Source organism: Macrosteles quadrilineatus, unplaced genomic scaffold (assembly GCF_028750875.1).
Source record: "Macrosteles quadrilineatus isolate MER2022 unplaced genomic scaffold, UCM_ALF_1.0 Scaffold_9__3_contigs__length_116548681, whole genome shotgun sequence".
Taxonomy (NCBI): domain Eukaryota; kingdom Metazoa; phylum Arthropoda; class Insecta; order Hemiptera; family Cicadellidae; genus Macrosteles; species Macrosteles quadrilineatus.
This window is the reverse complement of record NW_026542602.1, coordinates 14,576,082-14,590,334: the sequence shown is the minus strand read 5'-3', so window position 1 is coordinate 14,590,334 and position 14,253 is coordinate 14,576,082. Positions and strand designations below refer to the sequence as shown.

Below are 14,253 nucleotides of genomic sequence, written 5' to 3'. Positions count from 1 at the left end.
ATATGGCGGATCAGGAAAAACAGAGAACTACGAGAACTCTACGAAGACCCAGATATTGTAGCTATTGTTAAGAGCCGAAGATTGAGGTGGGCAGGGCACATAGCGAGAAGAGAAGAAAACAGTCTCCTGAAGATAGCTACAAATGGACGACCACGAGGGACCCGACCACTAGGAAGACCCAAACTACAATGGGGAGACCAGGTGCGGAAAGACCTTCATCGCATGGGGACATCAATTGACCGAGCAGCAGACAGAAAACACTGGAGGCAACTTGTTGGCGAGGCCAAAAACCAACTTAGGTTTGAATGGCCAAGGAGGTAAGGTAAGGTAATATACTTTTTCCATTAACTAGTTTTAATGTAACTAAGCTGCTAATAAAATTAGTTAGCCCACATTGCTTTTAATTGATTAATGATTTTGGAAAAAAATGTTCCAAATTCTATCCTTTTACTGATGATCTGTTAGCATTAAACCAATGCAATCGCACAACAGCTCTTACACAAATTTTTATAAGTTTTTTAGTGAAATATCAAGGTAAAAAACATATCGTCTTTTAGTAAAAAAATTTTTATTAACGTAGTACCTAAATAAATAGCTACTTTACACACAGATTTACACTTTGGTCTCTGATTTACACATAAATAGAAACAGTTTCTGGTTCATAAGGTAACTTGTGACTGAAGAAATATTTTAGAAAACAAAACTCAAACTGTCGACTTTTAAAGTTCTTAAGATTGTCCTTAGGGATATTTTCAACCCCTGTAGTTTGAGTAACCGTCGTATCCTCCTCTGTATCCTGAGTATCCTCCGTAACCACCATATCCTCCTTTGTTGCCGTAACCATAATCTCTGTCATAACCGCCGTACCCTCCTCTGTATCCACCATATCCTCCGTAACCGTCAGAACCATATCCTCTGTTTCCGTAGCCACCATACCCATAACCACCAGAGCTTCCATAACCTCCGTAGCCACCGTATCCACCATAGCCGCCTCTGTTGGGATAGCCACCATATCCATCGTAACCGCCTCCATATCCTCCGTAATTTCCTCCATATCCTCCATAACCGCTTCCGTACCCTCCGTTGCCGCTTCCGTATCCACCATATCCGCCATAGCGATTTCCGTAGCCTCCGTAACCTGCAAAATAAGTCAGTGTCTAAATTAATTTACCAGATTTTGGTGTTCGTTATTTGTTTTTTACTATTAAATTGTTTCTAACATAACAACTACCTGATAACATGTAAAAAACAATGATAGATAGATAGATTTATTTGATCATTGTAGTGTTCCAAAAAAGACTTAGTATATAAGCAATTCAAAAATTACAAAGTAGTAAGTAGTCTGATTAAAGTGGCTATATTAATTATTTTATTTTTAAATTGCTAACAATGTGCTTTCAAATCATGCGAGTGATAACATGTGCCTAAAATATCTAAGTGTTCCACATTTAGAAATCAGTGTTTATGCCTATATTCTCAAAGTTTTAGCTTGAAATGTTATTTTCAGGTGTGACTGTGAGTACAATGACTGCATAATTTAATCCTAATACTTTGGAAATGAACATAGTGGTCATAGTGCTAGTATGATGAGTGATTTGGTATAAGTGATTATATAGCTAGAACATTCTGGTGCCAAAATGTGATTCAGTTATGAAACTTTAACCTGAGTTGTAATAAGTTTGTCTACTAGCTGGCCCATCGTACTCTGAAAATCTTCCAAAACCTGCAATTTTTTTAAGATTCACAATTTATAGGCTTACTCTAAAATACAGTTCTAAATATCAGATTTTAATGGGTTTTTTTCAACTGTGTTGCCAGTTCATTAATTTAGTCACAAGACTAGTTCTTCACTGTGAACCATAATTTCTAACTCAATAAAATTCCAAATCAGTTCAACAGAAACTCACTCTGCTTTAACACAATCGTTCTTCAACTTTTATTATTCATGATGATAACATTTCAATAAAATAAATAGCTAAATTCTATTTTGATGGCAAAATCTACAATAAACACATTTAACCGATGGTAATTTTAATTTTTATGAAACATATCACAATTCAATTCATGAGAGCACAGAATACCTCAGTTGAATCGTACTCAGTGCCACTTATCACTTCCACTGAAACTCGGCTCAAAATGTTTCTTTCATTTTTTTTTGTGTTGATTTTCTTTACATTCCTTGTATTATACACCTGCTGACCCAGTATCGTACATTTTCCACAAACGTTTCTGTGTGCTATGATTTTAATAAAAGTTAGTAGATCATTGATAGTATTTGTAGAACAATCTCAATCTAATGATTTGATGATGGTTTTTGTTTTGGGATAAATTGTTTAATTTATTATATATTTTTTAAATTTTATAAAACGATTATTCTAAAAATCTACAAACCTGAGCCGTAGCCAGGTCTACCGTAAGGGCCTTCATAGCCCCCGTAACCCCCATAGCCTCCATAGCCTCCATAACCACCATAACCACCATAACCTGGAACATAAATATTATTAAATAACAAAAATAGGTTTTAAAACAACATTAACATCTACATGAAAAATCAACCCATAATCTCTCATGGTGCTTTATGACAAGTTTAAAATTCATTTTAGGTGCAAGTAAAAAAAACCAAAATGCTTCATGGACAGTTTGAGTAGTTTCAATCAAAACTTTGTGCCTGTAAACAACAGCAACATAACAGTGTTTTATTTTTCTATTTGTTGCATTGAGAAGGAAATATGTTTAGAAATTATTGGTAATCTTTTTATTATAACACATTGATTCTAAAAATTGTGCTCTAGTTGTTTTCCAAAATTTGTATCCATTTCTTTTACTTAGTACAATCTATTACTTGCACCTTGTTCCTTAGTACAAATATAAAATATTATTTTTCATAGTCTGTGCCTTCTTTCAACAAAAATTAAGTAAACACCAGCACCAGATGTACTTCTTTTGTATTTGACATTCATTAAGGTACTTGCTCACTCACTACAGTACAATATTCAGTACATTCAGTGCATCAATACAGTACCATTTGTTTGTGAAATATATATGGACATGCTCTACCAAACACCATTATAAACACATTTTGTTAAGTTTACTTAAATTTCAATGTAATTGGAACATTTTTTTCTGGAATATGTTTAAAGGAAAATGTTCACCCAAATGTCAATGGTTTGGTTGGTAGCTCAATAGAAAGCTAGATGGTTTGTTAGTTGTTGTAATGACCAAGCAATGAATGACTTATGCACCTATGAAAACATCACAAGTTCCCAGAAAAGCCACACTATATTACCCTTCTAAAAACCAGGTTTACAATATTACATGCTTTATTCAACGCTGCCCATCAATTGAATTAATACCTCCCAAACTTATGTCTAAACAGTACCTATCTATGAAACCCATATTACTTAAGAAGGGGTTACGTTTCTACTAGATGAGTAAATAAAACCACAATCCAGTAATCCACAAACATAAATCTAGTCAAATCACACCATCCAGTTTCAATCATCCCAAAAATTAATTTTCCATCCCCATTCCAAATTTATTGTGAATCAAACGTTAACCTCCTGGATATGGTCTGTGATGTGGATGGTACGGGCCATAGCCGCCGTAACCATAATTAGGGTACGGGCCGTAACCGTAACCATGGTATGGGCCGTAACCATAGCCTGGGTAGTCTGGACCAAAGAACTTTCCTGTAAAATCAGTCATGGCTGTCATGATCTTAGACAGTTACTAAATTATTTTGTCATTCAATCCAAACTCATCCTTCAGTTATCTTCACTGTAAAATAGACTTGGCTATGTGGTGAATCATTGCAGGTTCATCCTTGTATTGGGGGGGGGGTCTTTTAATTTTCCAATCTTTGCAATTTTTTAAGAAAATAATTGAATACCATTTGCTAATGGGTGAGGATGCAGAAGAAAATAAATTACTCCATGTGGTTATTATACATACATTCTACTGTAGTACCACTTGGTTTTATAAAATTCCCTTTTCACAAGGCATAGCCTGCGGGGATTTAAGGGAATTGTCTTGGCATCATGGACTCATAATCTAGGTGTCTAATTTCATACAATTTGATTACTGTAGTTTTTGCTTTCCCCCAGAAAAAACAGACAGAAACTATGGAGTTTAGATGTCATGATACCACCTGTATGTTATGAAATAAAAATAGTTGCTCATATCATATATATATATATATATATATATATATATATATACAGTCTTTATGATTTAGCTTATCAAAAAATTACACTGAGCGTGCACATCCAGTTCAAGTAATTAATTTTATACATTATGAATACAAATTTAAAACAAAAATACAAGCTTTTGATAATAATTTACCCTCACACACCCCCCTTCATTTACTTACTTTATTTAAACTTTAAAAACAATACACTACCAATCATGTTGATACGGTTGTATGAAATTATACAACCATTCAATTGAATAATAAAATTGACAAGATTTAACATTGTGAAAATGCATATACCTATTTCCCTACACAAGCAGTGTATAGATTAGTTTGCCTTGCCTAGATAAATTCCAAAAGAAAAACCATTACCGTTGTTAGTTAAAGACAACAGAATTTCAAGAATAATTTACCTCCTCCATATCCTGGCGAAAATATTCCAAACGCTGAAATATAGAAAATAAATTTAATTTTCTTAAAAAATTTAGTTTTCAAAAATACACTCTGAAAACAGATATTACCATTTTAAAACACTTTTATGCGCTTAAACTCATTTTTTTACCATTACACATTGCAACTTTATACCTATTTGTTTATTTTAAAGTGTACTCTACAAAAAAAAAATAACCAGCAAAACGATAATAGTTGGCCTATTACAGAATTTCTATTGAATTGTGGCTTTGTTGATGAGCCTGGTTAATTTGAAATTTGTATAAGTGACCAAATAAATTTTTAACCGAAGAGTAATGGGAAAAGGTTCAAATTTTACTCCCATTAATTACACAACTCTAGGGAACTTAAGAAACCATACATAATTAATAGATTGACACTATTTTGTAAACTGAAAGTTGAACTAATATAAATTATACTGGTACTAGAGTTTATCGTTGTATTATTCTTGTTTCTGGTTTAAGCATGAAAATATAAATATTACGCATAAGTAAAATCAGTTAATTGTGGAAGACACAATAGCAGCAAAAGTGACTTTTTATTCTCCAAGTATCTCAGTTCAGTGAACTTTTTACTATGGAGATGGGAACACTATCCAAGGCCTTCTAGAGTGTTTTTGCATGTCGCTCACAGGATGTCACAGTTTTCTAGATTATCTCGGCCATTGTTTTGTTATGCAACAAGTTACAGAAAAGACTCCCATAAACTTCTTTACAGTCTTTGTGTCCAGTCCGAGATCAAATGGGTAGAAAATTATTGAGTAATTTCATGATTAGGTCTATAGTTAAACATTCTGTTTAATTTGTGTAATAGTATATTACGTTACTAGTCCTGAAAATAAGTGTTTACCGGACGAGTGTGGTCGTTCCCGTGCGAGACGAAGTCGAGTACGGGATTACCATACGAGTCCGGTAAACACATTTTGGACGAGTTACGTACGATAGTTTACGCCATACTACTTAATTCGTACAAATCCTTATATATTTCCACCAACTAAAGGACTAAACATCACCACTCATAACCTCTAAGAGAGGTTATGTTTTGTTTATAACCAATCATTGCCACGCAAATACAGTATAATCAGCTGATTGGTGTCCGGTAAAACTCATTGCAGCTAACAGTATTACGCAATGAAACCCCATTTGAATAAGCTGGCGGCAAACAGCTGTTTTCTGGACTAAATCCTTGCGTGGGAAGTTCGTCAAAATAATGTAGTGTGGCGTAAAATTATTTACGCCACACTACATTATTTTGATGAACTTTCCACGCAAGGATTTAGTCCAGAAAACAGCTGTTTGCCGCCAGCTTATTCAAATGGGGTTTCATTGCGTAATACTGTTCTGCAATGAGTTTTACCGGACACCAATCAGCTGATTATACTCTATTTTCGTGGCAATTAGTGGTTATAAACAAAAACATAACCTCTCATGACTAGTGATTTTTAGTCCTTTAGTTGGTGGAAATATATAAGGATTTGTACGGATTAAGTAGTATGGCGTAAACTATCGTACGTAACTCGTCCAAAATGTGTGTACCGGACTCGTATGGTAATCCCGTACTCGACTTCGTCTCGCACGGGAACGACCACACTCGTCCGGTAAACACTTATTTTCAGGACTAGTAACGTAATATACTATACTGGATCGATTTTTATTTTAAACAATTATAAATTTTTGTTTGAAGATTTTTATAGTTTATTGTTTGTTGTTAAAGTATTTTTAAAAGTTTGTTGTTAAAGTAGATTGTCAGTTGTCACGAGTTACTCGCATAATAAAGATAATAAAATGGGTTAAAATTTTGGAACACATTTCCAAACAGCATCCAATCATCAGGTTCACTTGCTGTACCAGTAACATATTTTGCCCAGATTTATTTAATATTTTGTGACATCCCTTCTATTTAAAGCCGGAAAATTGTGTTATCATGTTTGAAATTATTAGAAAAATAAATCTTAAGAAGAGTACTGGACAAGAATATCTTAAGAAAATCTATAAAAAATTGGTTTGGAACTAAGTTTATGTAACTTTTCTTTTTTTCATCAAGATTTCTGTTAATTTTTATATATATATTACAGAGCATTTTTGCATGATGGCTTTGTTGATGACCCTGTCCATGCACAGTGACCATGGGAAGTAATTACTGATGGATGGACATCTAGATTATTTACCTTGATAGCTGTTGTCATATATAGCAATAAATAATATATCAGGATTCCCCACAAACAATAGTTAAAATTGCACAAGTGAAAAATCTGTAAGTTAACACATTTTTATCTGGGTTTTTAATCGTTATTGATGGTCCAGATCTTGTACTCTTGGTGAGACAAATACTAAGACTTCAATACCATGTTTTAGGCCTATTAAAAGGTGAAAATTATATAAGTTTATCTCCAATATTTTAGTTAACAGACAGATAATAAACTTTACAATACATTTTCAATTAGGTAAATCCAACACTCTTACGAGCAGTGAAATGAGCTATAAAACTATTTTAAAACCCGTTAAAAAATCAAGGTGTGCCATTTTAATGTAAATTTTAATTTAAAGGATAAGATTAGTTTTATATCATTAACCGCAGAAGAAAGGGACTTGTTGAGCATATACGGGTAGAGTGGTTTGCTCAAATGATAGTTACAAAAGAAATAACGTAGAACTAAGTACAATCAGGAATGGACATCAGGAGTTTTACATTCCAACTGATTCTCTCAGTGGGGCCAAAGACCAAGTTACATAGTATAAGTATCAATAGAAGCACCTTCTTTTCACTTTTTCTGTGTTTTTATTCAGAATCTGTGTAATCCGTAGGTGTTATTCTGATTTGATTTCTGTCCTCATACCCACCAACAATGGTAAACCATACAATTCATCAAGCGAGAACTTACTCCTGGCAGTAGACTCTGAGGCGTCTGTCTTGAGATCAGCTGAGTCGCTACTCCTGGCCTCCTTGGTCTCCTCAGCTGCTGCAGCCACTACCAGCAGACATAGCAGCGCTGCCACCTGTACAATAAGTACAAATAAAAATCACAACCAATGATTATGGAAAAAACAATTTCCCTAAATACTGTACAACTATACGGCAGATAAAAAATAAAAATGTAGTTTTATTTAACTTAATGCAAAAACAAAACTGGCTGGAAGTACTGTATAGTGTTTTCAAAACTGGCTCTAAACACTAATTATGGTGGATTGTAGGGGGGAGGGGGGCAAACATTGAACATTCTTTTAAATCTTGCTAAAAGGACCAGTAGGTAGGCCTATACCAGATCGGGTCCCAGAAATTGTGAAATATTTCACTAACTGAACTTCAGGTTGTATTAAATGTCACCAAGTACTGTAGCAAGGGGCAGTATATTCTCAATCGAACAGTGATAACAACATTATTTCGTAGATTATGGAATTTTTGGTGGGGTTAATGATTTTGGCTTTTTTTACATGAATATGTGTTAATATTGCAATCTCACGTGTTTTCAAGGTTTGCAAGATGGAAAATTTAGATGCTAGGTTTTGTGATTAAGCTAAATCATAAATTATAATCTTCACTTCCGAAGCTCAAATTCCCGAGTTTGTACAGTTAATTCAAGATACACAATAAATTACATATCAATAACATTCATACTCTACATTGCTTCATACCTATTTAAAACAGTAAGTAACTTTCAAAAACCAGTCACCAAACGAGCTCCCAAAACGGGAAAAGACATAAAAGTCGTCATCTAGAGCGGGATAATTAACATTTCGCAAATGAGTGGAGAGCGGCGACAGGGCAACACAGGGGCGTAGTTGTATACTTGTATAGAACACTGGGTCAGGGCAAGGGGCTTCCTACGTACGATGGGAGTTTATACGAAACTCCACCATTGGTCATTGACCAATCAAACCTGGCCTTGGCTAGCCACCCACGACGTACAAGACAACAAATACATCATAAGGTGCCGATAATAGTCAGATTGGAAGAGATTTTAACTTTTGATGGTAGGTTCTAGGGTACCAATATGAATATTGACAATTGTGTAAATATCTTTATTTGGCTATCCCTTAAAATGCGGTAGTGACTGATTTCGACCCAATAGCCTAATCGTAGTTTTTCGTTTGTTAAAAACGACGGTCTTTATCTTTGCTCAATAATTTAGGATTTAAATTTATACGGGCTAACGGGCATATTAATTTTGGAATGGAACTTAGCTGTAGATGACGAATATAGGATGTCCGCGTAAGGGTAAAATATTGCTCCGATTATGACCGAAGGTACAGTATAGTTCCTCAACGCAAATCAATATGGATTGCTAATAGGTAGTTTACACAATTAATTGACAATATTAATTTATGTACCTGTTTTTTTTTAATCACAAAATACGCAGAATTGTCAAAGCTCGCAATACGTCAAGCATTCAAAAATAGTTATGAACAAAAAACACAAAATACAAACTAAACATAAACTTTGAAACGAACAAAGATTAATTACCTATAGGCCTACCGCTTGCTGTAGTAGTCATAGCGGCATTCTATCGATGGAAATTTTGACTACACACGGAGGTCAGAAGGAAGCATTTTTTTGTCAATATGCTGTATAATATAAGTTTAAAGGCTATAAAATATGTTGTCATGATTTTATTACGTCACTTTAACTACGTTCGTTGAGAAATTTAAATTTTTAGCTTAAAAAAGTACTAAATACGGTAGCTACGTGTACCGCAAGTACTGTCATGTTATACAGTATTTATAAAGGAAAAGATATTTCAGGTTTCTGAAATATCGATTAAAGCATCGCTATTTATGTAAGTAAAGAGTATATTTTCTATTGCTGTATTAAATTATTATGTATGTATAAACGTTTCCACGTTAACTCTAAATGGATGTGCACTCAATGGTATTCCTTGCTCGCGTATTCAAAACCAACTGCTTTATTTGTCGCAATTAATCCACAGTATGGAGTGAGAACGTTTTATGTAGTTGCCTTTTCTGAATGTTTAACTTATTTTTATTTATGTTTAAAATCTTTGGCCAAGTATGAGACGAGCCAAACCTAAGCTTCACAGAAGGTTCTCTTAAAACTGTGTGATAACAGAGTTGATGAATTATGCATTTAAAACTAAAACACCCTATTGTGTGAATATCACAATTTTTTTGTAAAATTGAAAACATAAACATAACTTTAAACAGTTCTACTTTGACTGTTTTTATTTAGATTGTTCAGTACACTTTTAACAATTTACAAATAAACAAAGAAAGAAACACGCATAAAAAAAGTTTCACATTTATAATATTAGTATAGTATGATTTTGCCTATGAATAAATCTTCTTTCTTACTAAACAATTACAAATTGCCTCTATATAAATGCATATAGCGTTACGTTATTTTAACAATAAAATTAGCTAAAGCAAAATGTTCCTGTAACTTTATAAGGTGGATTCATAATTACAAAGAATATTTAAAGCAAGCAGATGCTTCGTACGTTTTAAAATAAATGTCAAAAATTTCAACTTCATCAGAAATATGCTACGGTACTTAAATGTTGTATAACATTAGTGGATTTTCAGCTTTAAAACTGTAATAATGACTTGTTTGATGTTGTGTTAAAGTACCGTTATAGCGATAGCATATCTACAAGCTACAAGCGTTAGCGTGATCGATTGTTATCAGAAATATCAGCTTCCCGTGACCTTCATGGTCCTCCATTGTAGTGTCTAATACGGCAATACCTTCATTGTTGTGTCTAATATCTTCATTGTTGACCGCAATTAATCTGCCGAATTCTCAAACACTGTCTGTTAAAATTGAAAATATGCCAACTACATTTAGGAGGAATGAACCGCCCGTGATTTTCTTAAACTGAGTTATATATCCTTTACAAGTACAAATATGAAATAACATTTGCAGTAATAGTATTTTTCATCACGAGGAGCTAAAAGGCTGCTGAATCGCGATGAGCTTGAAAATATGATTAAAAGAAGTAGATAAGATTGTAGAAATAAGATTGGATATAAGTACCAAAAAAATACACTCTCGCTCCGTGTTATGAACAACTATTTACACCATACTGTGTAAAAACCCTTCTAACCTTTACAAAATTAGATCAAATAATTTGAGGCTATACAAAGTTGACATCAAGGTTTACATTTCTGTTGTTTACAAACAAAGCTTTAAATGTCGTTTATTAGCAGCGTATTCAATGCACTGTTAAAATTGTTGAATTTAGCGAACCAAATAATTAACCATATGATTTTTTTCTGTTCCCTATATGAAGTTACTCGAAAACGATGATTTTTGCAGACGATTTAGAGAACTAAAATCTGCTGGTTTCCGGACTGTAAAAATGATTACATTTTTTTAAATATAGTATTTGTTTATCAACTAGCTCCTTCCTATTTAAAATGCATAATTAGAGACGTATTTTCAGTGCTTTGTTCAATCAAACACTTTGATTAGTTTTGAAGAAACTTTTATCGAAATACAGAATTGTTTACATTATAGTTTGACACTTATCATTGAAACACCCCTTGACCTCGTTGTTAGTTTACGCAAGTAGCATTTTAAAAGAAAGAAACTCAAATTCTTTTCAGACAAAGCGGTCCAAACACCTTAAAGTTTTGAAGATATGCAGGGAATCGAGCCCGTCCTGCCGCTCACTTCGCAATCCGGGAACCACACGCCTGTTTTCTGTGTTTAACATCCACAGAGTACAGAGAAGTAAGGTAAATGACATGTCTCCACATGTCTTACTTCTCTATGATACAGCCTTTTGGTATTGACAAACTCAGTCCAGCCAGATAACATTGACTTTTGATGCACTGTCGGCATGCACAAGGAGTTGGCGCGGACAGTAGCTTCAAACAATGAGTTACGGTTTGGCAATGATGCGTGGGACAGTGTAAAGTTTGGCACGTGTTTCGCACTTAGACACTTAGGCACTTAGATACTGTAACTTGCTGGGCTAGTAGCACACGGAACCGTTGTGAAGTGTATCGATGAGCTGAAAGATGAACAATGATTTGGTAGCTTTTTGTTCCCTTTTGTTAGGTACGGTAGTAAAATAGCTACAATAATTAATTATAAACAATATAATACCCGTTAATTATTGAACTATTGGTCCTGACAATTAGTACACGACGTATACCGAACAACAAATGAAAAACTAAGGAAGAAATGGGACAATTAAAATACGGTTCGGGTGATTAATAAAGTACCATCGCCGCAGTAAACCAGCAGACCAAGCGAATTTCCATTTGCCTGATTTGATTTTCCCTTGAATATATTTAAATAGCATTAGGTTTAACGAGAACCTAGGTTTGCTGCTACAGGAAGGGTAATAAAGTGTGTTTTAGTAAAACATTAAAAGCTTAGTGTAAAATATAAATTTGCCAAGTTTGATCAAAATATTTCCATAAACAAGCAAACAATAACAGTTTAGCCTACTTATTCTCCATAAGAATAGGTACCCCGGGAATTTTAGATTAACGTTTTTTCCCCGTTACTAATAACTGTACAAAACACTTTAATATACTAAATTATTTGGTTTTTTTTATCTTCATAATGACTTAGAGATATTTATGTTTTGTTGGTACAAAATTAGAAAACCAAATTTTTTATCCCATGACAAAACAAAGATCGTACTCATGGTCCGATCATGCTGGTTCGCGAACTCGTTGGAATAACTGTGGGTTTGCACGTGTGTACCAAATTTAATCAAAATCGAAAGGTTTTTGCTCCAGCCGGGTCAGGTCTTACCATGAGACCTACGGTAATAGCTTTATCCCTATATGAAAAATTCGCCATAACCGTCCGGTGGGCGTTAAAAATAAAGAGCCTCAAAGAGTTAAATAACATGTGTGTTATTAATGAATACAATTTTGAAAAAAAAACTCGCCCTTAAGGTGTGAAATTTACACAGAGATTTCGAAGGTTGTTAATTTACTACAGTGATTAATTATAAGTTCTGTTTGGACAAATGCGTTGACATAGGAATATTTTTGTTGAGTGAAAGGCCGCTCAGAATCTACGCGTGGGTAGATTTAAACACTTCATCTAAACTGCGACTGTATCTGTAAGTGGGTCTGTATGTTAAACCTGTGTGTATACAGGGAAACTCATTAACACTAGATTGGGTTAGATTCGATTTTTTAAATGCACTAATCTTTTTTTTAGGTTAAAAATGTTAGCAAATACAATATATGTCAACCAAATATAGTTACAATAAAAAACGTTATTGTTGTTTAACTAAATTAACAATTATATTCCTACACCACATTTATGTATATTTTACAGTATTCTAGTTTTATTTGAAAACAAATGTATGCAACAAACTTTATTTCCTAGAATATTACTAACTATTCAATTTCTTATATAGCGATTCATAATGAAAACGACATTCCACACGCTATGAAGGTAAGGAATTTGGGATTTAAACAATTCCTAATTTCCATTCGTTAAAGTCTCTCAGCCAATTTTATGTATTTTTAACAACACATTTGTAACCAGCCTAAACCATTGATCATATATTTTATATCAAATATATCTACCATCGAGATATTATATATATATTATTACAAATATTTTCCAAGCATGCGTACAAAGTCATGTTTTATCAGTTCAGTTTTATCCATTCATGATGGAGTTTAGGTAATTAAAATTTAGTTATAGATCAAAGATATATTTTTAGACTTAATAAAAAAATCATTTATTTGCCTACCTGTCTCGGAGCGAAGTACATGGTATCCAGTATACAGTCCACAAGTACCATGAGTGGTCGGGAGGACAGTTTTATATGATAGCCTCAACAGCCTTGGGCCCCCCCTCCTCCATAGTGTATACTGATACGTGCATTTGGGAAACTATGAAAACTGATACATTAATAAACTAGGTGGCGTTCGCAGAGGCATCCACAAAATTGAGCGGAGTCATCAAGGGTTCATATTATATTGTTTTTGTCATACTGCAGTAAAAACAGTAGTTGTTAATGCATGCGTTGCGGGTCTAAAGTAGCATTTTAAATATTAAGGGTGTAAAAATAGTTGTTAGCCTCTACGGAGTAAAAATCAGCTGTTGTCAATTCAGTTGTAAATTTCGATTGTAAACGATTGCATGTATAGAAAATATGTATCGATTCGTGCTTCGTAATCATTTTAACATAAGTTACAGTCTACAGTCTCTTTCCGTAGCATTTTAGCATTGCAGATACATTAATCCATCCCCAAACTCAACACTGCTCACCTTTACTACATCCTTCACCACACCCTACGTCGTGGACCTGTTTCCCTCTCTTCCCATAGCATTTTAGGATTGTAGATACATTAATGTAATTGCCAAAGACAGTTCCCACGCTCTGCACTGCTAGCCTTACTACATCCTTCACCATTTACTACGTCATAAACCTGTTTCCTTCCTTTCTCATAGCATTTAAGTATTACAGATACATTTATCTAACTGCCCAAACGGTTCCCCCACTCTGCACTGCCAGCCTTTACTACTTCCTTCACCACATCCTACGTCGTGGGGCCTGTTTCCTTCCCTTCTCATAGCATTTTAGTATTAAGGATACATATCAATCTAACTGCCACAGACGGATCTCACACTATGCTGATGCTCATACTTTACTACTTCCTAAGCCACTTCCTACG

At 34.1% G+C, this 14,253-nt stretch overlaps 1 protein-coding gene across 5 annotated transcripts; it reads right to left on the bottom strand.

The window, feature by feature from the left end:
* Nucleotides 1-551: 551 nt before the first annotated feature.
* LOC129003088 (keratin-associated protein 6-2-like) lies at nt 552-13,373 on the bottom strand. 5 transcript variants are annotated; one of them, XM_054431315.1, is made up of 7 exons: nt 13,326-13,373; nt 7,521-7,635; nt 4,603-4,635; nt 3,558-3,689; nt 2,392-2,484; nt 1,664-1,723; nt 552-1,138 (listed from the first exon to the last, which is right to left on the bottom strand). In XM_054431315.1, exons 1-7 carry the CDS (start codon nt 13,344-13,346, stop codon nt 753-755), a joined length of 840 nt encoding a protein of 279 aa, XP_054287290.1. In that variant the 5' UTR covers nt 13,347-13,373; the 3' UTR covers nt 552-752. The 5 variants fall into 5 exon arrangements, with proteins under 5 accessions (XP_054287290.1, XP_054287291.1, XP_054287292.1 ...); XM_054431316.1 differs by lacking the exon at nt 1,664-1,723; XM_054431317.1 differs by lacking the exon at nt 3,558-3,689.
* Between the last annotated feature and the right edge of the window lie 880 nt (nt 13,374-14,253).